Genomic DNA, 26,871 nt, shown 5'->3' with positions numbered 1-26,871 from the left:
CACCGGCCAGCGGCAGTCCGGCCGGACCTGCCCGACAGAGGCAACGGGTAGCAAGGGGCAGAACCCCTGCCGCCCGGCCGGACTTGCCCAACGGAGGCAACGGGTAGGAAGGGGCAGAACCCCCGACGGGCAGCGGCAGTCCGGCCGGACCTGCTTGACGGAGGCAAGGGATCAGAAGGAAGCTGGGTCCAGGATGAGCAGCAGGACTACTATGATACACCGGTAAATTGGGAAAGGCAACCGACAGCGTGGCAGCGCGAGCAAGGAAAATAAGGCAGAACAGCAGGACCAGCACACAGGAGAGAAGCAGGGAAGAAGACCAACCGGATAGAGCATATGAAGAACAGGCTGGCAACCAGGGCAGAACAGGATTCCGAGCAGGGCAGCAACCAGGGCAGAACAAGATACAGACAGGATTCAGAGCCGGCGGTCCAGGTACAGAGCGGGTTAAACCGGCTTTGGAGCAGGACGACCCCACACCTAGGCTCAGTCCCTGAGCCCCTTATAAACACCTGCCCCTAATAGGCAACAGGTGTACTTCCTTAAGCCAAGATGATCCAATGGCTCCGTGTGACAGGCCCAGAGTCAGGAGTCTGCGGACCAGAGCAGGACCCGGAAGCCGGGCTCCGGACTGGACCCCAACAGAGCAGTTTTGGGCCCCATATCTGAAAAAGGATGTGCTGGTATTGGAGAGGGTCCAGAGGGAGTCCATGAGAATGATTGAAAGGGTTAACATTTGATGATTCTGGGCCTGTATTTCCTGGAGTTTAGAAGAGTTGTGGGGTGGGGGGGTGTGGAAATCACATTGAAACCTATTAAATATTGAAAGGCCTAGATAGAGAAGACATTGAGAGGATGTTTCCTGTAGTGGGGAATCTAGGACCAGAGAGCACAGCCTCAGAATAGAGGGGTGTCCACTTATAACCAAGATGAAGCGGTATTTCATTAACCAGAGGATGATAAATCTGAAGTAACAGGAAGAAGGCAGGAGAATGGAGTTGAGGTGGATAATAAATCAACCATGACAGGATGGCAGAGCAGACTCCATGGGCAGAAAGGCAGAATGGCAATGGACATAGGAGCAGAATTCTGCTCCTATGTCTTATGGTCAAATCATGCTTGACCAGAGCAATGTCCAACACACTGGAGTTACCGGTTAAGAATATTGGTAAACCAGAGAATTTTAATGAAAATCAGTTCTGTGGTCATTAATGAATTTTCTTCAAATCGTAGATTTTTAATTGAAATTCCGTAGCAGAATTTGAAAATAATTTTCTGGATTGTTAGCCCAGTCCTTGGGATGATTGCTCTAACCTTTTATTTGCTGTTCTATGACTGTACTATGCCTCTGACAAACAGAGACTTTTATCTCATTAGTGGAACAGGTATGTCACTCAATCTCAATTCTAGGTGTACATTCATCTTCATCTGCAGTCACCTTTTTAAAGGATTTCATTTGGTCGACTTCTCAATAACAAGCAGCAGTTCCTCAGAGGCCGATGATACTGATTTCCCCATACACTGCTCATTTATAAGCTCGCAGGATGAGGCCACTCAGCCCATTAGGTCCTGTCAGTTAACAACAGAGCAATTCCATTTGCTGTATTCTCCCTCTATTTCCCAATAACCCTGCATTTTTTTTCTCTATTTAAAATCAGAATGAGGTTTATTATCAATGGCATGTAACGTGAAATTTGTTAACTTAGCAGCAGCAATTCAATTCAACACATAATCTAGCAGAGAGAAAGGAAAATAATAATAGATAAAATAAAAACAATAATAATAAATAAACAAGTAAATCAATTACATATTGAAATAGATTTTTACAAAGTGCAAAAACAGAAATACTGTATGCGAAAAAAAAAGTGAGTTAGTGTCCAAAGGTTCAATGTCCATTTAGGAATCGGATGGTAGAGAGGAAGAAGCTGTTCCTGAATCGCTGAGTGTGTGTCTTCAGGCTTCTGTATCTCCTCCCTGATGGCAGATGAGAAGAAGCTGTTCCTGAATCACTGAGTGTGTGCCTTCAAGCTCCTGTACCTCCTCCCTGATGGCAGAGGGGAAGAAGATGTACCTGAATCGTTGAGTGTGTGTCTTCAGGCTCCTGTACCTCCTCCCTGATGGCAGAGGGGAAGAAGCAGTTCCTGAATCGTTGAGTGTGTGTCTTCAGGCTTCTGTATCTCCTACCTGATGGTAGAGAGGAAGAAGCTGTTCCTGAATCGCTGAGTGTGTGTCTTCAGGCTCCTGTACCTCCTCCCTGATGGTAGAGAGGAAGAAGCTGTTCCTGAATCACTGAGTGTGTGCCTTCAGGCTTCTGTATCTCCTGTCTGATGGTAACAGTGAGAAAAGCGCATAACCTGGGTGCTGGAGGTCCTTAATAATGGAGACTGCCTTTTTGAGACACTGCTCTCTAAAGGTGTCCTGGGTACTTCGTAGGCTAGTGCCCACGATGGAGTTGACTCGATTTACAACCTTCGCAGCTTCTTTCGGTCCTGTGCAGTAACCCCTCCATATCTCCTTCACCTTGTCTGCTCGAGCAACCTCTTGCCTTCTTATAGCTCTCCTGATTCATTTCTGAAGTGTTCTCTTCCATTTCTTATCCACCAAGTACCTGATGTGTTCCTATACCTACTATGCACCTCCTTTTTTTTTAAAATGAGGGTCTCAATATCTCCCTAAACCAATTATCCTTGCCTTTTATTCTGACAGGCACATACAAGCTTTGCACTCTCAAAATTTCTCTTTTGAAGGCCTTCCACTTATCAAGTACACCTTTGCCAGAAAATAGCCTGTCCCAATCCACACCTGTCAGATCCTTTATGATACCATCAAAGTGGACCTTTCTCCAATTGAGAGTTGCAACTCATGTATCAGACCCATCTTTCTCCATATTTACCATGACTAATGGCATTGTGATCACTCGATGCAAAGTGTTCCTCTACACAAGTTTTTGTCACCTGCTTTGTCTTGTTCCCTAATAGCAAATCAAGTATCACACTCTCTCTTGGTTGGACTTCTGCTACTGATTAAGGAAATTTTCCTAAACACAGCTGATTATCCCATCAAGTTCTTTTACAGTATGGGAGTCCCAGTCAATATGTTGAAAGATAAGATCACCTACTATAACAACTTTATGTTTCTTGCAACAGTCTGTGATTTCTCAACAAATTTGTTCCTCTAAATCCCTAGGACTGTTAGGTGGCCTGTAATATAGCCCCATTAATGTGATCATACCTTTCTGATATCTCAGTTCCACCCACAACGCCTCACTCGGTAAGTTCTCCAATCTGTCCTGACTGAGCAGTGCCATGATATTTTTCCTATTTTTTTAATGCCACCGTTCCTCCTTTACATCTCTGTCACGTCAAAAACCATATAACCATATAACAATAACCATAAAACAATGTAACCTTAAATACTGAGCTGCCAGTCCTGCACCTCCTGCAACCAAGTCTCACTAATGGCTACAATATCATGATTCCATGTGTTGATCCGTGACCTGAGCTCATCTGCCTTTCCTGCAATACTTCTTGCATTGAAATATATGCAGCTCAGGACATTAGTCGCACCATGCTCAACCTTTTGAGCCCTAACTTTGTCTGAGGTCTAAACAAGATGCGTCTTCACAACCTTGCCACTAACTACTTCAAACACTGGTTCCCACCCCCTGCAAATCTAGTTTACCCACCGCCGCCCCCCCCCACCGTGCAGCACTAGCAAACCTTCCTGCTGGGGTATTAGTCCCCTTCCAGTTCAGGTGCAAACCATCTCTTCTGTACAGGTCTCACCTTCCCTGGAAGAGAGCCCAATGATTCAAAAACCTTATGCCCTTCCTCCTACACCAATTCCTTAATCATGAGTCAAAATGTATAACCTTCCTAGTTCTGGCCTCATTAGCACTTGGCAATAGGTAGCGATCCTGAGATCACAACCCTGGAGGTCCTGCCCTTTAATTTAGCACCTAATTCCCTGCAATCCCCATACAGAACTTCGTCACTCATCCTATCCATGTCATTGGTACCTAAATAGACCACGACTTCAAGCTGTTCACCTTCCCATTTAAGAATGCTGAGGATTTGATCCAAGATGTCCTGTATCCTGGCACCTGGGAGGTAACATATCATCTGGGAATCTTGTTCTCATTCATAGAACCTCCTTTATGCTCCCCTAACTAACTTGCAGGCATTCACAGTAGAACAAGTAAATAGAATCAATGAAAAATTACTCACAAAGACTGACAAGCAACTAATGCTCCAAAGAAGACAAACTGCAAATACAATAAAAAAACAAATACATAAATAATACTGAGAACATGAGTTCTTTGCAGAAATATCAAGGAACTAAGTATCCAATGCAAATGAGGAAACAAAATGAATTACTAATTAAAAATCAACTTTTGCTGGTGAATTTGAGCACTGAAAATCACAAGGACTGAGAGTTCTTGAGGGCATGAGAATTAAAATAGTGGATGCATGTATTAGCAACGTACAAAATGTTATGATTCTAGAATAATTCCTGCAAATGGAAGAGTAGCAAATATAATCCCACTACTAAGCTGTAGGCAACATTCATTATTTACAACCTTCATCACCCAGGACGGGCCATCTTCTTATTACTACCAGGGGAGGGGTACAGACCCACACTTCATATTTTTGGAACAGCTTCTTCCCCTCTGCCATCAGATTTCTGAACGGCTCATGAACAGTATCACTGTTCTTCTTTCCCACAATTTATTTTTATTGTAACTTTGTAATTTTTTGTCTTGCACTGTACTGCCACCACAAAACAAATTACAGTGATAATAAAGCTGATTCAGACATTAGTGACATCTTTAGAGCTTAACAGTATCTTTCCTCTGACAGGATGACAAAAATGCAGCCTCACCAAGACAATAAACCAACTTCTATGCTCAGTGGCCTGACAAAAGGCCAGTGTGCCATCCTGTATTCCTGTGTTTCCACTTTCAGAAAACCATGTACTCTCACTTCTCTGTCCCTCTGTTCCATGGAACCAAAATCAGGTTTATTATCACTGACATATGTCATGAAATTTGCTGTTAAGTGGCAGCAGTAAGTGCAATACATAAATACTATAAGTTACAATAAGAAATATAAAAATAATACAAAGAGAGAGCAAAATGGTGAGGTAGTGTTCATGATTCATGGACCGTTTGGAAATCTGCTGAAGGGGAAGAAGCGGTTCCTAAAACACTGAGTGTGAGCTTTTAGGCTCGTGTACATCCTCCCTGTTGGGAATAACCACGGACCCTAACCTGAGGATAAGGAAGTATCAGTTGGCAGAGTATGATTTTTATATTAAAAAAGGAACAACTGGAGGTGTATAAATTTGGGTTAAATTTGCATGAGTCTGGGGTGATAATCAATTTGCAGTGATTATCAGTTTTTATTGGAATGAACACTGGCTAATTGCCGGCTAATTGCATTCAAAATAGAAATTGAAGTTACAGCTCTGAAAGATTGCTAGGGTAAGAAGGGTACATCAACAGTATATAGCAGTAAATTTATATCTTTTGTTTACAGTTTCTTATAATATTTTATGATCTATTACGTGTAATCCTTAATATTAGTTGTGGTGTTAATAATAGCTTCTTGGCTAGTCTTAACCGACCCAGACAATACGATTGAAAATAGGAATGAGAGGGAATTACCTCAAGCACACTGAGACTCGTGGTTACACAACGATTAGTGATGGAGACACAACCATTTACAATCTAATCCAAGTGTTTTGGCCAGATGGGAATCAAATGTAACATTTTCAAGTTTCATGAAAAATCTCGAGTCATGTAATATAGGATGCTACAGCACAGGAACGGGTCTTTTAGCCCAACTAGCCCATGTCATCTATAATTCTGCCTAAACCCATTGACATGCACCTGGACCATCCCCCGTACTTCTTTCATCCATGTACTTAAACCTCTCTTAAATGTTGCAATTGAACCCACATCCACCACTTTCACTGGCAGCTCATTCCACCCTCTGAATGAAGAAGCTCCCTTCAGGTTTCCCTTAAATATTTCACCATTCACCCTTAATCAAGTTCTACTTTTGCCCAACCACAGTGGATAAAGCCTGCTTGCATTTATCCTATCTATATCCCTCATAATTTTGTATACCTCTAACAAATCTCCCCCATTCTCTTATGCTCTGGAGAATAAAGTCCAAAACTATTCAACCTTTCTCTATAACTCAGGTCATCAAGTCCCAGCAACATCCTTGTAAATTTTCTCTAAACTCTTTCAATCTTATTGACATCTTTCCTGTGGTCCTATTGGGACCACAACTGCACACAATACTCCAAATCTAAACTCGCTACTATCATCAGGCAGCAGGTACTACAACCATCAGGTTCCTGGACTGGCATGGATAACTTCACTCACCTCAACTCTGAACTGATTCCACAAACTATAAACTCACGTTCAAGGACTCAACAACTTCAGGCTTCAAAGGGATATGGACAGCAGAGTGCATGAACAACATGGCTGATGGAGAACAGTGTACAAAAGTGTACGGTTATCCATTCTGGCAGAAAGGAAACCAGAAAAGTGTGTTTTCTTTAAAGTATGAGAGATTGGAAAATGTGGTGGGTTCTTATATGTTGCCTTAATGCAGGGGCTCAACACAAATGTTAACTGTTTCCTTGCCTCCATAGATGTTGCTTGACCCATTGAGTTCCTCCAGCATCTCAACAGCATGGTAGCCTAGCGGTTAACATAACACTTTACAGCACCAGCAATCTGGGTTCAATTCTTGCTGCTGCCATCTGTTCTCTCTGTAACTACGGAGGTTTCTTTCAGGTGTTCCAATTTCCTCCCACATTCCAAAGACATATGGGTTAGTGTTAATAAGTTGTGAGCACACTATACTGGCAACAGAAGCTTGCTGATACTTGCAGGCTGCCACCAGCACAACCTGGACTGCATTGGTTGTTGACACAAACAGCACATTTTGTTAAATGTTTTGATGCAAATGTGACAAATAAAGCTAATCTATCTTTAGCCTGCTTTCTTGTACAGTAATCACTGAATACTTACATGGAAATGCAAGTAGTTAGGAAACGATGTTTAGACTTTGTTGCAAGACACTTTGAATGAAGTGAAGACATCTTACTATCACTATATGATGACCTTGATAAGACCTTACCCTGAGTGTTATACACAATTATGGTTGCCTCACTGCAATATTTTATATAGAGGACGTGCAGCAAAGATTCACTAGAACTCTTCCAGGAATAAATGAGTCTGTCACACAAGGAGAGATTGAGTAAGGAAGGCCTCCATTCTCTGGAATTTTGAAAAACAAAGAGGTGACAAAGAGGTGGGGAGGAAGATTGTTTGACAGGATAGATTTGGGGAGATCACTTCCCTGAGGCGAAGTGGGTAGAAAGTCTTTGGAACTGCTTACTCCTGAGACCTGTGGAGTGACTGATAGATTGAGGAATTAAGGGATATGGGGATAGGGTATAAAAATGGTTTTGAGGGAGGTGACCATCAAAAATAGTTAGATAGCAAGTTTTGGTGGGGGGGGGGGAACACAAGCGATCTAGAGCAATATACAGAAAATACTAGAGCAACTCAGCAAGTCAAGCAGTATCTACAGAGGGGAATAAACAGTTGACGTTTCAGGCCAGGACCTTTTATCAGGGCTCATGATCATGTCTTGATGAAGGAACTTGGCCCAAAATGTTGACCGCTTATTCCCCTCCATAGGTGCTGCCCGTCTTGCTGAGCTCCTCCAGCATTTTGTGTGTGAGATCAGGAACATGCTATGTTTTGGACTGTGTGTGTAGACCTGCATTGGTATACTGCAGCCCCAATAAGTTGCTTGAACATGAGGGAAGTGCAAAACTCCATCAAGAGGTGACAAGCCTAACATCACAGGAAAGGAGATATATACAGAATCTCGGATGTGAGTGCATTCTGATGTCAATGATTGACACCTCTAACATCACTTGTCCATCTGCTGCCCAACAATTTCTTTTGTCTCATCTTCCTTACTGCTGTCCAAAGCTCTCCCTTGATCGTCCCTTCCCTTCATATTTCTGCTGCTTCCCTGTCCCTCAAATAATTCACTTTCCATTCTCCTCTTCCTTTCTGATTCTCTCACGGTATGGGTGGTGTTTCAAGGACATGCCTGCTTTGCAGGCTTTGATCCCAAAGGTCATGTGTATGCCACTAGGCACTACCACACACTGTTCATTCCTCTTTTACCATCCCCCAACATTGCCCCATACTTCCAATCCTGGAAATGCATCGAATTTCTAGCCCAGTGTAGTTCAGGAGTAATCTTTCATCCCTGCCTTATTGCCAAAAATGGAAGATTAAATAGTGCAGTTATTGACAGGGAGATGTCCAACTTTGACAGGCCAATTGGAAACATTAGATAAGATACTGACTACTTGCACTGTATGTTTTGATGTGCATTTGATAAATAAATTGAATTTTGAATCTGAATGATATTCTAATGTAAAATATCCAAACTTGGTGGTTCACAGCTACTGCAGCAAGGCAAGGATGAAAGATTACTCCAACCATTGGACAGGATTGGAAAAGTTTGATTAGCAGTCTGTTAATATCACCACCACCATCTCAGGGATGTACAGCACAAGAAGAGGACTTTCTGCCCATGATGTGTTGAATTAATTAAGCTCAAATGGCTAATTAACTTAATTCCTTCTACTTGTACATGGTCCATTCTCTGCACATTGATGCATCTAACAGCTTCTTATAAACTATCATATCTGAATTTTCCATAAATTTGGCTGTAGTATACATGCAGTGGCCACTTTATTAGGTACACCTGTCCACCTGCATGTTAAATGTAAATATCTAATTAGTCAATCATATGACAGCAACTCAATGTACAAAAGGTTTAGTTGTTGTTTGGACCCAACATCAGGTGGTGATAAAAGCGACCATGAAATGATTGTTGGTGCTAGACTGGGTGGTTTGAGTATCTCAGAAATTACTGATCTCCTGGGATTTTCACACTCAATGGTCTGTAAGAGTTTACAGAGAACGGTGTGAAAAACAAAAAGTATCCAGTGATTGGCAGTTCTTTAAGCAAAAATGTGTTGTTAATTAGAAAGGTCAGAGGAGAATGGCCAGACTGGTTCAAGCTGACAGGGGGTGGAGGTGGGCAACAGTAACTCAAATAACCATGCGTTACAACAGCAGTGTGCAGAGAGCATCTCTGAATCACATTGAATCTTGAAGTGGTTGGGCTATAGCAGGAGATGATCATTAACATACAAAAACATACACAGTTCACTTTATTAGGTGCATACTGCACCTAGTAAAGTGCCGCTAAGTGTATACCCTTCTGTTCTTAAAAAAAGTATTTCCTGGTTGCTGGTATCAATGGTTTCATCTTGTACCCCTTATTGTCCAGGACATGATGATGAGCTGCCATCTTCAACTGCCACAGTCTATCTGATGGTACGAGTCCCTGAGCTACCATATAGGGTGTTCATGGATGCTGGAGAATAATTCCAAATTGGGATCATGTTCAACTACAATCACAGAATAGTTAGAGGCCAGGAAGTAGCCATCATGTCCATTTGGTCATCTGTAGAATTTATCAGCCATTCTTACTCCCCCATTCCCTTTCCCAGAGTCCTACAGAATCTCTCTTCTAACATGCCATCCTGACTTACATCATTGTTCATTGTACTGTGCGGAAAAGGATTAGATTAGGTTCATTTGTCACATGCACAATGGAACATAGAAACATAAAGTGAAATAGGTAGTTTTGCACCACTGACCAACACACATCGCTGATGGCCACACTGCTGGCACCAACATTGCATGCCCACAACTCATTAATCCTAACCCATGCACCTTTGGAATGTGGGAGGAAACTCCAGAAAATGGAACAAGCCCATGTGGTCACAGAAAGAACATATAAATTCCTTACAGACAACAGAGGGAATTGAACCCCAATCTTATAGCTGGCACTATTGTGCACTGTGCTAATTGTTATGCTACCATGCTGTCATCACTATCTCTGGAAGCCACTTGAGCTGACACTTCCTTGGAACTCCATCACCATAGCCATCCAAGGAAGTGGCTCCCCATGTCACTTAGTATGAGCAGTTAAGGACGAGCAGCAAAGGCTGGCAGGTACAACACTGACATTCAACAAGTAAATGATTAACATAACACAGCTAGGGAATTCTGGCTTCTCCCTCCTTCATTTCCAGTCCTGATGAAGGGTTTTGGCCTGAAACGTTGACTTTTTATTCCTTTCCATAGATGCTGCCTGACCTGCTGTTCCTTCAACATTTTGTGTATGTTACTCTGGATTTCCAGCATCTGCAGAATCTCTTTTATTAAGGAATCTTCAAGTCTTCCATCACATCCCACTATTGGGCAAAGTTTGACACCAAACCACATAATGTATTAGGAGAGGCAGCATCAGTTTTCTCATAGATAAATTTACACAGAGGTTTGACAATAAGCCACTTGAAAAGAAACCAAGTTGGATTGCATTCTTTCATATCCATGGCTCACAGTCACTGCCTGAGCAAGCCTCTCTGCACTGGTCTTCCATAGTTCCCACAGCTATCATTACCACCCTGGACATTCCACTAAATAGAGTGGGCTGTGGGAATCATGAGCAGCACAAACAGCAGCCCTTCCTACAGGCCACCTTCTTGGCTCTTTGACAGCTCTTTCTCTCAAAGGCTGTCTCTGCTGCTTCCAATGTGTCAGAGACAACTGGAAATAGCTGAAAAGATTGAAGCATTGGATGAGGTCCTTCATATGATTACTTGCTAAAGATGAAGCAGTAGAATTGAAGGTAAATTATTAACCAGACTAGGAAACAGGCAGAGTGGGACTCAAGGACAAAGCATAATGAACAGTGGCTCAGACTAGCACAATGTCCAGCTGATACTCTGCAAGAATAAATATTAGAACCTTTAATTATTTACTATATTTATTAATGAAATACTTCATCCATTATCTAATTTTACTAAAGATATACAGAAAGGTGGGTTTGTAAGAAATAGAGAAATAAAACAGGAGAAACACACACTGCTCTTCAGGGGGGGAAAGAGATGGCAAGTGACATAGGGGAAGATTTAGGCCATTTGGCCTATTGAGTTTGCTCTACCATTCTATCATTCCAACCCTCTTAACCTCATTCTCCTGTTTTCTCCCCATAATATTCGATAACCTTACTAATCAAGAAACCATTAACCTCTGCTTAAGTATACCCAATGATTTGGCCACCACAGCCCTTGAAATGAATTCCACAAATTCACCACCCTCTGGCTAAAGAAATTCCTCCTCATGTCTGTTCTAATGGGATGTGCCTCTCTACTCTGAGGCTGTGCCCTCTGATCCTAGACTACCCCACTATAGGAAACTTTCTCTCCACACCCACTCCATTTAGGCCTTTCAAGATTCAGTAGATTTCAATGAGACCCCCCTCATTCTTCTGAACTCAAATGAATACAGGCCCAGAGCCATCAAACACTACTCATATGTTAACCCTTTCATTCCCAGAATCACTCATGGATCTTCCCCAATGCCAGCACATCTTTTCTTGGATAAGGGTCCCAAAACTGCTCACAATACTCCATGTGGTCTGACCAGTGCTTTATAAAGCCTTAGTATTACATCCTTGATTTTATATTCTAGCCCCCTCGAAATGAATTATGTAACATTGCATTTGCCTTCCTTACTACTGACACAACCTACAAACGAACATTTAGGGGATCCTGCACAAGGACTCCCAATTCCTTTTGCATCTTTGATTTCTGAATTTTATCTCTGTTTAGTAACTAGTCTATGTCTTTATTCCTTTTACCAAAGTGATTGATGGAAGAAAAGATAATAGAGGTGTTCAAAGCCTCCATGAGAACAGGACACAACTACACTGATTCCTGGGATTTGTCAGCTCTTGATTGGTCAATGTTGATGGGATGCACTGAGCACCTCAGGGGCCAAAGCTGGAGGCAGACAAATGTCCCGTGCAAATTATAAAGACACCACCACTTCCCAAAGTATTGTGCCATTCCTTTAGGCGGTCTGCTATTCATTTCAGAAACCTCACAATGCTTCACAGTGGAAGCATGCCATTTTGAACCACATAGACTGCCAATGAAGACTGATAGCTCACGCAAAACAGTGGCAAAAAAAGGCTGGCACTGTAGCATAGAGGCTATCATAATGCTTCACAGCACCAGTAACCCCAGTTCAATTCCCACCACTGTCTGTAAGGAGCTCATCTGTTCTCCCTGTGATCACATTGATTTCTTTTGGGTGCTCCGGTTTCTTCCCACATTCCTAAGACATATGGGTTAGGGTTAGTGAGATGTGGGCATGTTATGTTGGCACCAGAGGCATAGTAACATTTTGTGGACTGCTCCTGACACATTCTCAGACAGTGTTAGTCATTGACACAATCAAGGCATTTCACAGTATATTTTGATATCTTAATGTTTCGATGTATATGTGACATCTAAAGTTAAGCTAATCTGATCTTAAATCTAGGCAACGGAGCTGTCCAAGTTAGGCTCATAAAAAATAAAACTGGGTAAATTGATGAAAAAAAGTTGGAACAAGTGGCTTTAAGAACAGGCTCAAGGAACTGACTGGTTTCATTTCTTTGGTATGTCATTAAATGAGGGTTGAACAAGTTTGAAGCTGGACTATAGGAGCCATGATCTCTGGGGTGTTTCACACAACCAGCATTCTGTAAAAAAAAACTTACCCTTGACATTCTCCCATACTTTTCTCAAAGTAGGTGGGCATTTTCACCTCTCTATTCCCAGTAGGAAGAACAAATAACAACTGTTTGCTAGTTTTCAAAGTTCCAATAAGATGATTGATAGGATACAAAACTGGGCTGAGAAGTGGCAGATGGAGTTCAGCCCAGACAAATGTGAGGTGGCTTATTTTGGTTAAGTCAAATATGATGGCAGAATATAGTATTAATGGTAAGAGTCTTGGCAGTGTGGCGGATCAGAGGGACCTTGGGGTCGGGGTCCATGAGACACTCAAAACAGCTGCGCAGGTTGACTGTGGTTAAGAAGGCATATGGCCTTCATCAATCGTGGAATTGAATTTAGGAGCCGAGAGGTAATGTTACAGCTATGTAGGACCCTGGTCAGACCCCACCTGGAGTACTGTGCTCAATTCTGGTCGTCTCACTACAGGAAGGACGTGGAAGCCATAGAAAGGGTGCAGAGGAGATTTACAAGGATGTTGCCTGGATTGGGGAGCATGCCTTATGAGAATAGGTTGAGTGAACTCGGCCTTTTCTCCTTGGAGTGATAGAGGATGAGAAGTGACCTGATAGAGGTGTATAACATGATGAGAGGTATTGATCATGTGGATAGTCAGAGGCTTTTTCCCAGGGCTGAAATGGTTGCCACAAGAGGACACAGGTTTAAGGTGCTGGAGAGTAGGTACAGAGGAGATGTCAGGGGTAAGTTTTTTTACTCAGGGTGTGGTGAGTACATGGAATGGACTGCCAGCAACAGTGGTGGAGGCAGATACAATAGGGTCATTTAAGAGACTTCTAGAGACTTCCTGCTATACATTCAGAACTGAATGCAGGTCTACCCCATCAGCAAGTTGCTTGTTGGTGGAGAAAATGAAGGAGCTGCACATTGTGCTGTCTAATAGTGAGTGACTGCCTTGGTCATTTTTCTTGTGATCACAACATCCTTTTGGACATTGTTAATGTGGAATGCCATAGGTTTAATTCACTGATTTATTGGCTGAGAGAAAGAGCAGGTGGCAGGGGACTACATAGCCTCAGTTGTAGTGAGGCCTTGTCCCCAAGGCGTGGTGTCACCTGTTTACAGCTGCCAGGAGAGAGGCATCAGAGCTGATGTGCTCTACCAGGGGTGATAAGGAGCAGCATCCAGGCTGGAGACGGTGCTGCTCACCAACCACTGCCACTACCCCCCCCCCCCCCCAACCCCCCTGACCCTGTTTGGCAGAAGACAAGCTGTATTGTGGTCAACTGCAGATTTCTGTGGCATTCATGGCTCCAGTCTGGCCTTTTTTTGCGTGCTGTATCTTATTGATATCTTACATGGGCTTGCTGTCTTATATGGGCTATGTGTGCTTTGCGCTGTGTTGCTACCGTGTTTTGCGCCTTGACCCCAGAGTAACACTATTCCATTTGGTGGTACTCATGTATGGTTGAATGACAATTAAACTTGAATTGAAATGAATGGTTTATTTTCTTTCATCACACAATGAAGTTGAAAGATATACTTACCGTAGTCCCAAGTCATTTTGCTCCTGCGGTACAAACTTGTACAGCGCTACGTATGTATGCATCTGCAGCACGTCTTTACGCACTGAGGGCTTCCTAGTCTATAGGGCAGAGAGAACAGTAATCTTCAGAGAAAGTAATGACACTATCACACAATGTTTCCTTTTCCACAAATGCTCCTGCCCTGCTGAGTTAGTGATTCTATTGTGAGAATTGTATCATTGCATTACTCAATTTAGGGGTGGTATGGTAGCATAGCAGTTAGCATTAATTTCAATATAGCATCAGTGACCTGGGTTCAATTTCCGCACTGTCTGAAAGGACTTTGTACGTTCCCCCAGTGACCACATGGGTTTCCTCTGGGTGCTCTGGTTTCCTCTCACATTCCAAAGATATATGGGTTAGTAGGTCAATTGGTCACATGCGTGTAATTGGGTGGCATAGGCACATTGATCTGGATGGCCCTATTACTGTGTTGCACGTCTAAATAAAATAAAATAAAATAAGCTTCAGGGTCTTTACAGGAAGGGAGGATTTCAGTCAGTGCTCCTCAGCCCAATTCCACAGTGACCATTGAGGGAAAGTGCAAACTCAATAGGTTGAGCAGCTTCTTTGGGAAGGAAAGGAATTGTCAATGTTTCTGATCGTAACTATGTATCAGGACTTCTCCTCCCACACCCACTCTCCCCCTCTCACAAATGCTGTTCAACCTGTTGAGTTTCTCCAGCATTGATTGTGGCTCAAGAATCCAGCACCTGCAGTCTCCTCTTACTCACCTGTCCTAATGCTTCTATCATTCTGTATCAATTTTGATATTGTTTCTCGTGGATAAGAATTTGGGCAAACCAAGGTAGGTCTTGCATCAGCCTATGCTATACTCCCATGTTAATGTTCTGATCCATTAACTTTTCTATTGATAATGATGCCCAGATTGTTTGCAATAATATTGTTGCAATTCTACTACCGGACAAAGCAGTGATGATTTTCATCATTAAACCAATGAATGAAAATAGAATTATTGCCATTTCCTCCCAGTTAGGCTGGTGCCCTTTAAGCAACCTACTTTTGAATTGACTTATTGAAGGACCATCTTCTGAAGGACTCAGTGGACTTAGCTCTCAAATAAGCAGATACACCCTGAAGGTTCGTCACCATGGCTAAACGCGAGGCACTCGAGAGGGACTCCTAAACAGGCTGAAATGCAGAGCAATGTGACCCATCTACTCAGCATCTTATTAGCAAATGTGCAGTTGCTGGAGAACAAAACCGAGGGCAAGATTGCTATTTCAAAGGAGAGTGAGAAATTGCTGTGTCTGTGATTTTCTGAGATGTGCCTTACTCAGAGTATGCCAGATAGAGCAATTAGACCCGAAGGATTGATACACAAGGTGCAATGAACTACCAATTAATAAAAGGCAAAAGGTGGAGGTGTGTATTTCATTATGAATTTTGTGGTGCTCCAATATGGCAGTTTTGACGTACTCATGTTCCCCTAACCTTGAACATCTCATGATCAAATGCCAACCATTCTACTTACCAAGAGAGTTCTCTGTGATACTGACCACAGTTTACATAGCACCTGTGGCAGACTGTAAACAGGCACTGAGATACTACATGATGCCATTACCAAACAAGAAACAGTCCACCCCAACACATTTCAGATCACAGTCAAGGATTTCAACCAGGCTTGTATGAAGAAATCCCTGCCCAATTACCATTAGCATACAACCTGTAACTCCAGAGGTCCCAACACACTAGATCACTGCTATACTTTGATAAGGAGTGCCTACCATTTTATACTCAGACTGTATTTCAAAAAATCTGTTCACCAGGCTGTCCTTCTCCTACTTGCAGAAGCTAAAGAACAAGACTCCAAAGGTGGACACGAAGTGGTCACGAAAGGCAAAGGGACAACTATGGAATTGCTTCAAGTCAGAGGACTGGGCCGCATTCAAGGACTCATCTGTAAATCTGAATGAATACACCACAGTCATCATGGACTTTATAAATAAAAGTGTCCCCATAAATTCATTCAGAGTCTTCTCCAAACAGAAACCCTGGATGAATCACGAGATCCTCAATCTGCTGAGGGCCAGATCAGAGGCATTCTAGTCTGGTGACCAAGAAAGTTACAAGAGGTCCAGGTATGATTTCTGGAAAGCTATCTCATGGGCAAGGTGGCAATTCCAGACTAATCATGAATCAATGAAGGATGCTCGACAGTTATGGCAGGGCTTGAATACTCTCAACTCTTATAAAGTTAAACCAAGTGACATAGGTGACAACAGGGTTTTGCTGCCAGATGACCCCAATGCCTCCTATGCTCACTTTGGCTATCAAACATGGAGGAACCATCACAAACTCCCACATACTCGATGATTTGAGTCGCTGAGACTGAGGTGAGAGCATCTACATGGAGCATTATTGCAGGGAGAGGGAGAGGGAGCGGGAGGGGGAGGGGGAGGGGGAGGAGGAGGAGGAGGAGGAGGAGGAGGAGGAGAGAGAGAGAGACACACACACCCTGTGGCACGTTGAGTTGTTGGGTTAACAATGAGTTTTTGTTGCACTGCAGATCATGGTCTTTATTGGGAGCTTTGCTATTGCATGCTTTGTGGGTGGAGGTGCTGATGCTTTTTCATGGAAGTGGATGGCACTGTGGGAGCAACTGCTGCTTGTATGTGGGAGGGGTTAGTAGGGGGACTTTGGGATTCTAACATTTTTACTGTCATTCATTCTTTGGGGCACACTTCTGTTTTCATGGATGTCTGCAAAGAACAAGAATTTCCAGATGTATATTGCATATATTTCTCTGATATTAAATGGAACTATTGAAGACGTACTATTGTTGACGTAATTTGACTATTGGGTTTTTTAGCCCATTTGTCACAGTCAAGAAGTGACATACCATAAATTGCTGAAGAAACTTAGCAGGTCAATCAGCAACTCTGGAGAGGAATAAACAGTTGATGTTTTAGGTCAAGACCCTTCACCTGCACTTTCCAGGAAATACTGGCCACTATCATATCAATGCAATGAAAGAGAGCCATTGATAGGGTTGACAGTAGGAAACCTCCACCACCCCTGATAAAAGATGTCAAGAACAGAGTCTATAGGTTGAGGGTGGGGGTGCGCAGACAGTTAGAGAGATGAGATGAGATGAAGGGTGACAACCCAAAACATTGACTGACCTACTGAATTCCTCCAGCTTGTTGTATGCTGCTCCACATGTAACATGTACTTTCTCAGCACAATCACAACCCTGCTGGGCTAGGAGATGCCATATTCCCTGCCCAATGGCTCAACTCGGCTTCTAACTCGCTCTGAAGTCCAGCTGAGAATTACATGAAACTTTGCCCCTGGAGTATTGAACTTTCTCAGCATGCTCCACAACCCATAATCATGCATCCCAAGTCACCATTCATATGTTAAATAGACACCCTCAGTGATCAAGTTCCTTTCTTCAGAGTCAACAACCATGTCCAAAAGATTAGCTTTATTTGCACATGTACATTGAAAAATACAGTAAAATGCATTGTTTTGCATCAAATCAAATCACCAAAGTTTGTGTTGGGGCAGCCCACAAGTGTTGACATATTTCTGGCGCCAACATATCCCACAACTCACTAACCCCAACCGTATATCTCTGGATTGTGGGAGGAAACTGGGACACCCAGTGGAAACCCATACAGTTACAGGGAAAATGTACAAACCCCTTACAGGCAGTGGTGTGCATCAAACCCCAATCTTACAGCTGGCTCTGAACTATGCAGTACAAAACACAAAATATCATAAAAGTTGTACTGCACAGAAACGGGTTCTTCCATCAACATTTTCTATACGAACCATAAAATACCCAGCTACACTAATTCCCACTGATCAGCACTTGGTTTGTAGCTTTCTGCTCATCTAAATACTATTAAAACTTTGTGAGAGTCTTTGCTTCCATTTACCCCTCAGGCAGTGAGTTCCACGTACCCACAAGCCAAAAAAGGGCAAGTAGGACTGGAAGGCGATACCTCAAAGGCGGCATCCATAAAGGATCCCCATCACCCAGGACATGCCCTCTTCTCATTGCTACCATCAAGGTGGTGATACAGGAGCCTGAAGACACACATTCAATATTTCAGGTTCAGCTTCTTCCCCTTCTGCCATCAGATTTCTGAATGGACAGTGAACCCATGAACACTATCTCACGATTTTCCCTCTCTTTTTGCACTACTTATGTAATTTATGCTTTCATGCATACTTTTTACCGTAATTCACAGTTTTTTATTATGTATTGCAATGTACTGCGGCCACAAAACAAGTTTCACAACATATACCAGTGATATTAAATCTGATTAGGTGGGCATCTTGGTCAAGAGGGACAAGTTGGACTGGAGGGCCTGTTTCCATACTCTGACTTCCCAAGCCTCTGGATGGAAAGATTCTCCCTTAAATCCCTTTAACTATCTTTCCCCTTATCCTATCTATATCCTCTAGTTTTAGCAATATACTCACAAATTTGAAGTAACTCAGCAAATCAGGCAGCATCTATGGAGGGGAATAAACAGTCGATGTTTCAGACAGAGATGCTTCATCAGGACCGGAAATGAAGGAGAAGGAAGCCAGAATAAGTTGGTGGGGAGAGGAGAAGGAATATAAGCTGGCAGGCAAAGGTAGGTGGAGGGGGATGAAGTAAGAAGCTAGGAGTGGTTAGGTAAAAGAGGTAAAGGGCTGCAGGAGGAATCGAATAAGAGAGGACAGCAGACCATGGAGAAAACTAAAGGAGAAGGGGCACCTGAGGAAGTGGATAGGCTGATGAAGAGAGGGGAAATGGAATGGGTAATTGGGAATGAAAAAAAGGGAAGAAAAGGGAAAGGAGGAAGAAATTAACAGAAGTTTGAGAAATTGATGTTTATGCAATCAAGTTATGGCTGCCCAGACAGAATATAGAGTGCTGCTCCTCCAACCTGTTGCCTCATCATGGCAACTGAGAAGGTCATGGGCAAACTTGTCAGAATCAGAATGGGAAGTACAATTGAAATAGATGGTCACTGTGAAATCCCCCCCTCCTTTTGTTGCGGACAGAGCAAAGGTGCTCAACGAAGTGAACCCCATTCTATGTCTGGTCTCACCAATGTTGAGAAGGCCACACCGCAAGCATAAATGACCACAACACACACACGGGTGAAGTGGTGTCTCACCTGGAAGGACTGTTTGAGACCCTGAATGGTGGTGAGGGGGCAGACTCACTTTCAAGGACAACCTCAGTATTGTTTATTTACTTTTTTAAATATTATTGGTATGATTTGTCTTTTTTTGCACATTAGATTTACGTCAGTCTTTGTCGTAAAGTCATACAGTCACTTTGGCCCAACCTGCACTGAGACAATAGCCCTCCATACCACTACTATCTATATACCTATCCAAACTTGGCTTAAACATTGAAATCCAGCTCGCATGCAGCAATTGCACTGGCAGTTCATTCCACGCTCTCACTATCCTCTAATTGAAGAAGTTTCCCCTCTTAAACTTCTCACCTTTCACCGTTAACCCATGACCTCTAATTCAAGTCCCACCCAAACTCAGTGGAACAAGCATGCTTGCATTTACCCTATCTGTACCCCTTATAATTGTGTTACCTCTATCAAATCTCCTCTTAATCTAAGTTCTAAAGAATACAGACCTAACCTATTCAATCTTTCCTTATAACTCAGGTCCTCCAGACCTGACAACATCCTTGTAAATTTTCTCTGGACTCTTTCAACCTTGTTTACATCTTTCCTGTAGGTAGGTGACCTGAACTGCACACATCACTCCAAGTTAGGTCTCATCAACATCTTGTACAACTTCAGCATAACATCCCAGCTTCTATACCAAATACATTGATTTGTAAAGGCCAATGTGCCAAAAACTTTCTTTACGACCCTATCTACCTGTGATGCCACTTTTAATGCATTATGGACCTGTATTTCCAGATCTCTTTGTTCCACCACAATCCTCAGTGCCCTATCGTTCACTATGTAAGACCTACCCTGGTTGGTCCTACCAAAGCACAAAAGCTCGCAATTGTCTGCATTAAATGAGAGGCACTGATTGTGTGGATAGTCAGAGGCTTTTCCCCAGGGCTGAACTGGCTAGCATGAGAGGGCATAGCCTTAAGGTGCTTGGAAGTAGGTACAGAGGAGATGTCAGGGGTAAGTTTTTCTTTTTTTTATGCGGAGAGTGGTGAGTGCGTGGAATGGGCTGCCGACGGTGGTGGTGGAGGTAGAAACAATAGGGTCTTTTAAGAGACTCCTGGATGGCTACATGGAGCTTAGAAAAATGGAGGGCTATGTGTAAAGCCTAGATAGTTCTAAGGTAGGGACATTTTCGGCACAGCTTTGTGGGTCAAAGGGCCTGTATTGTGCTGTATGTTTTCTATGTTTCTATGTTTCTAAATTCCACCTGCCATTTTTCAGCCAATTTTTCCAGCTGATCCAGATCCCTATGCAAGCTCTGATTGTCTTCAATACTGTCAACTACACTGCCCAATCTTGGTGTCATCCGCAAATTTGCTGATCCATTTTACCACATTATCATCCAGTTCATTGCTATAAATGAGAAATAACAAAGGACCAAAAGACCATAAAATGTAGGAACAGTCGTTGGCCATTTGGCCCATTGAGTCTGCTCCACCATTCAATCATTATCCAATTTTCCCAGTCATCCCCACACTCCTGCCTTCTCCCCATGCCCTTTGATGCCCTGGCTAATCAAGAACCTATCTAACTCTGCCTTAAAAACACCCAATGACTTGGCCTCCACAGCTGCACGTGGCAACAAGTTCCACAGATTTACCACCATCTGACTAAGGTAATTTCTCCGCATCTCTGTTCTAAATGGACGTCCTTCAATCCTGAATTCATGCTCTCTTGTCTGAGACTCCCCTACTATGGCAAATAACTTTGCCATAGTTAATCTGTTCAGGCCTTTTAACATTCAGAATGTTTCTATGAGGTCCCCCCTCATTCTCCTGAACTCTAGGGAATACAGCCCAAGTGCTGCCAGACGTTTTTCATACGGCAATCCTTTCATTCATGGAATTATCCTTGTGAATCTTCTCTGAACCCTTTCCAATGTCAGTATATCCTTTCTAAAATAAGGAGCCCAAAACTGCATGCAATACTCCAAGTGTGGTCTCATGAGTGCCTTATAGAGCCTCAACATCACATCCCTTCTCTTATATTCTATACCTCTGGAAATGAATGCCATCATTGCATTCGCCTGCTGCACCACCGACTCAACTGGAAGTTAACCTTTAGGGTATCCTGTACAAGGACTCCCAAGTCCCTTTGCATCTCTGTATTTTGAATTCTCTCTCCATCTAAAGAATGGTCTGCCCATTTATTACTTCCACCAAGGTGCATGACCACACACTTTCCAACATTGTACTTCATTTGCCAGTTCTTTTCCTATTCCCCTAAACTATCTAAGTCTCTCTGCAGGCTCTCTGTTTCCTCAACACTACCCGCTCCTCTACCTATCTTTGTATCATCGGCAAATTTAGCCACAAATCCATTAATCCCATAGACCAAATCATTGACATACATCATAAAAAGCAGCGGTCCCAACACCTACCCCTGTGGAACTCCACTGGTAACCGGCAGCCAGCCAGAATAGGATTGCTTTATTCCCAATCTCTGTTTTCTGCTGATCAGCCAATGCTTCATCAATGCTAGTAACTTCCCTGTAATTCCATAAGTTCTTATCTTGCTAAGTTAAAGTCTTATGTCTGTTTCCATGGCGTGAAGTGACTGAGAGTACAAGACTCCCCCTGTACAAGAGAGTACAAGACTGGAGATAGGATTCCAGTCTATCACGAGGTTATCTGCCAGCATTTTGCTAGTACCCATTTTCAACTGGGTGGACTGGAGCAGTGTGTGGTTAAGTGTCTGACTCAAGGACACAGCATGTTGCCTCGGCTGGGGCTCGAACTTACAACCTTCAAATCGCTAGTCCAACGCCTTAACCACTCGGCTATGCCTGCAGTACTTGCGTCAGATCCTGGGCATTTCCTGGAAAGACCGCTGGATGTTTATGCAAGAAATGAGGAAGGTGCAAGACAGATATATTCCAAGGAAGAAGAAATTTTTGAATGCAACCGTGGCTGACAAGAGAAGTCAAAGCCAAAGTAAAAGCAAAGCAGAGGGCATACAAGGAAGCAAAAATTAGTGGGAAGACAGAGGATTGGGAAGTTTTTAAAAGCTTACAAAAGGAAACTAAGAAGGTCATTAAGAGGGAAAAGATGAACTGTGAAAGGAGGCTAGTAAATAATATCAAAGAGGATACTAAAAGCTTTTTCAAGTATATGAAGAGTAAAAGACAGGTGAGAGTAGATATAGGACCGATAGAAAATGATGCTGGAGAAATTGTAATGGGAGATAAGGAGATGGCAGAGGAACTGAACGAGCATTTTGCATCAGTCTTCACTGAGGAAGACATCAGCAATATACCGGACATTCAAGGGTGTCAGGGAAGAGAAATATGCACAGTCACAATTACGACAGAGAAAGTACTCAGGAAGCTGAATAGTCTAAGGGTAGATAAATCTCCTGGACCAGATGGAATGCACCCTCGTGTTCTGAAGGAAATAGCAGTGGAGATTGCGGAGGCATTAGCAATGATCTTTCAAAAGTCGATAGATTCTGGCCTGGTTCTGGAGGACTGGAAGATTGCAAACGTCACTGCACTATTTAAGAAGGGGGCAAGGAAGCAAAAAGGAAATTATAGACCTGTTAGCTTGACATCGGTGGTTGGGAAGTTGTTGGAGTCGATTGTCAAGGATGAGGTTACGGAGTACCTGGAGGCATATGACAAGATAGGCAGAACTCAGCATGGTTTCCTTAAAGGAAAATCCTGCCTGACAAACCTAGTGCAATTTTTTGAGGAAATTACAAGTAGGGTAGACAAGAGAGATGCAGTGGATGTTGTGTATTTGGATTTTCAGAAGGCCTTTGACAAGGTGCCGCATGAGGCTGCTAAACAAGATAAGAGCCCGTGGAATTATGGGAAAGTTACATACGTGGATAGAGAGTTTGTTGATTGGCAGGAAACAGAGTGTGGGAATAAAGGGATCCCATTCTGGTTGGCTGCCGGTTACCAGTGGTGTTCCACAGGGGTCCGTGTGGGGGCCACTTCTTTTTATGTTGTATATCAACGATTTGGATTATGGAATACATGGCTTTGTGGCTAAGTTTGCTGATGATACAAAGATTGGTGGAGGGGCCAGTAGTGCTGAGGAAACAGAGAGTTTGCAGAGAGAGATGGATAGATTGGGGGAATGGGCAAATGAATTACAATGTCGGAAGGTGTACGGTCATGCACTTTGGTAGAAGAAATAAACGGGCAGAGAATTCAAAGTTCTGAGGTGCAACGGGACTTGGGAGTCCTCGTGCAAGATACCCTTAAGGTTAACCTCCAGGTTGAGTTGGGGGTGAAGGCGGCGAATGCAATGTTGGCATTCATTTCTAGAGGAATAGAGTATAAGAGCAGGGATGTGATGTTGAGGCTCTATAAGGCACTGGTAAGACCTCACTTGGAATACTGTGTGCAGTTTTGGGCTCCTTATTTAAGAAAGGATGTGCTGACATTGGAGAAGGTTCAGAGAAGATTCACTAGAATGATTCCAGGAATGAGAGGGTTAACATATGAGGAACATTTGACCGCTCTTGGACTGTACTCCTTAGAGTTTAGAAGAATGAGGGGGGACCTCATAGAAACATTTTGAATGTTGAAAGGCATGGACAGAGTGGATGTGGCAAAGTTGTTTCCCATGGAGAGTCCCATGGAGACTCATGGGGGAGTCTAGTACAAGAGGACATGACTTGAGGATGGCAGGGCGCCCATTCAGAACAGAGATGCGAAAAAAAATTTTTAGCCAGAGGGTGGTGAATCTATGGAATTTGTTGGTCATTGGGTGTATTTAAGGCAGTGATTGATAGGTATCTGAGTAGTCAGGGCATCAAAGGTTATGGTGAGAAGGCGGGGGAATGGGACTAAAGGGGAGATTGGATCAGCTCATGATGAAATGGTGGAGCAGACTCGATGGCCGACTTCTGCTCCTTTGTCTTATGGTCAAACAAGGACATCCTGGACTCGGCCAGCATGCTAAGCATGTACGTCCTGCTCACTTAGCAATGACTGCGCTGACTTGGCCACATCCACTGCATGCAGGATGGCTGCATCCCCAAGGACATCCTATATGGAGAACTCACCGCAGGATTACAGGGACGTTTGTAAACATGACCTGAAATCTGCTGATATCAGGGTGAACACTTGGGAAGAGACAGCTGCAAATCACTGCACCTGGTGACAGGCTGTACATACAGGCATTACCAATGCAGAGAAAAAATTAACTCGACTGTGGTCGGACAGAAGAGAGAGAAGGAAAGCTGCGGCAGTGACTACTCAGCCGCAGCCATCAGCCTTCATGTGCAGCAGCTGTGCCAAGGGCTGCCGCTCAAAAATAGGCTTATTCAGCCACAGCCAATGCTGTTTCACACCCAATTGAGTCCTAAACCAGGCGCATGCATAGACAGATGGAGCCATATATATATTTTATCTTGCTAAGCAGCCTCATGTGCAGTGCCTTGTCAAAGGCCTTCTGAAAATTCAAGTACACCACATCTACTGCATCCCATTTGTCTACCCTGCTTATAATTTCCTCAAAAAATGGCAGTAGGCTAGTCAGGCAGGATCTTCCTTTCAGGAAACCATGCTGGCTTTGGCCTATCTTGTCATGTGCCTCCAGGTACTCCGTAATCTCATCCCTAACAATCGATTCCAACAACTTTCCAACCACTGATGTCAGGTTAACCAGTCTATAGTTTCCTTTCTGCTATCTCCCACCCTTCTTAAATAGCGGAGTAACATTTGCAATTTTCCAGTCATCTGGTACAATGCCAGAATCTATCAATTCTTGAAAGATCATCGGTAATGCCTCTGCAATCTCTCCAGCTACTTCCTTCAGAACCCAAGGTTATTCCATCAGGTCCAGGAGATTTATCCACCCTCAGACCATTAAGCTTCCTGAGCACCTTCTCAGTCATAATTTTCACTGCACCTACTTCACTTCCCTGACACCAGGACCCAGCACCAGTCCCTGCAGCACACTACTAGCCACAGGCCTCCAGTCAGAGAGGTAACCATCTACTACCACTCTGGTTTCTCCCCCAAAGCAAAAGTTTAATCCAATTTACTACCTCATCTTGAATGCCGAGCAACTGAACCTTCTTGACCAGCCTGCCATGTGGTAGCTTGTCAAATGCTAAAGTCCATGTAGGCAACATCCACCGCCTTGTCTTCATCCACCTTCCTGATAACATCCTTGGATAAGATTGGTCAGACACGGCCTACCACTCATGAAGTCATGCTGACTATCCTTAATCAGTCCATGTCTATCCAAATACTTATACATCTGGTCTGTTAGAGTACCTTACAATAACTTTCTCACAACCGATGTCAGACGCACTAGCCTATAATTTCCTGGTTTCTGTTTGGAGCCTTTCTTAAACAGCAGAACTACATTGGCCATCCTCCAATTCTCTGGTACCTCTCCTGTCACTAAGAATGCTTTAAATATCTCCGCTAGGGGGACTTCCGGTCAAGATGGCTATGGTTTAGTCACTAAAAGCTATCACTCCACACTCCTTCTCTCCCTTTTATCTCCCACTCCAAACTGTTAAACTTTTTATTCTCCCTTCTGCCTGTGAATACACCTGTTTTACGAAGGCTTCAAAGACCACCAAATCAGGGAAGAAAGAAATTGCTGCGGCTGGCCCCTTGGGTGAAAACATTATCTCAATTTTGGAGCAGCACTGACAGGAGATAATAGCTGAAGTTAAGTCTTCTATCAGTTTGGTGGATTTGAAATTGGATCAAATTCAGTCCATAGTGGAGGATCATGCCCAACACTTATCACATCTTGAGTCTGTCATGGATATGTTAGACCACCATTTTAAAGAGCTGGAAAGTGTTTGTTCTGACTTGAGAGATCATAACAGGAAACTGTTATCCAGTCTTACTGATTTGTAAAGTTGGAGCAGATGTCATAATCTACGTATTCTCCGCTTGCCAGAGCTTATTGAACATCCCGCTGAATTTTTCCCTATTCTGCTATGTGAGATTTTTGGGAACGATATACTTTTGACCCCACCCGAGACAGACAGAGCTCATCGAACTCATTGATGCCAGAATGGGGGAACAGGCCATGTCCAGTAATTATTTGTTTTCATCACTACCAGACTAAAGATCTCCTCATTAAGGAAGCCCATCGGAGAGGGAAGTTGAAACATAAGCGTCAACCAATTTATGTTGTCGAGGGCTATGTTCCCCAAGTTCTGAGCCTGCGAGCCAAGTTTAAAGGAGTCACGAAAGAATTATATAATCGCGGATTCAGGCCTTCCCTTCGATTTCCAGCTTGCCTCCGAATAATTCTTACTAGTGGAAGCAAAAAGTGGTTTAACTTAGCTTCAGAAGCTCAGAAGTTTATCAATGGCCTCCCTGTGGTTTCAGTTCCCTCAGGTTCGATCTGATTACATATATTGGTGGAGAAGTACTTTTTCTTCCTCTGTTTTTTTTCTCCCTGACCTTTCTT

At 43.2% G+C, this 26,871-nt stretch overlaps 1 protein-coding gene across 1 annotated transcript in view; it reads right to left on the bottom strand.

Annotated features, from left to right (window-relative positions):
• Positions 1-26,871, bottom strand: part of LOC132384961 (SH3 and cysteine-rich domain-containing protein 2-like) — a 227,264-nt gene that overhangs the window by 15,243 nt on the left and 185,150 nt on the right. The window contains exon 8 of the mRNA XM_059956653.1: positions 14,256-14,353. Coding sequence (XP_059812636.1) covers positions 14,256-14,353 — 98 coding nt within the window. The remainder of the gene's footprint in view (positions 1-14,255; positions 14,354-26,871) is intronic.

The sequence above is a fragment of the Hypanus sabinus genome, chromosome X1 (assembly GCF_030144855.1).
Source record: "Hypanus sabinus isolate sHypSab1 chromosome X1, sHypSab1.hap1, whole genome shotgun sequence".
NCBI classification, from domain to species: Eukaryota; Metazoa; Chordata; class Chondrichthyes; order Myliobatiformes; family Dasyatidae; genus Hypanus; species Hypanus sabinus.
The sequence above is the reverse complement of the archived record's forward strand: the minus strand, read 5'-3'. Positions and strand labels throughout refer to the sequence as shown.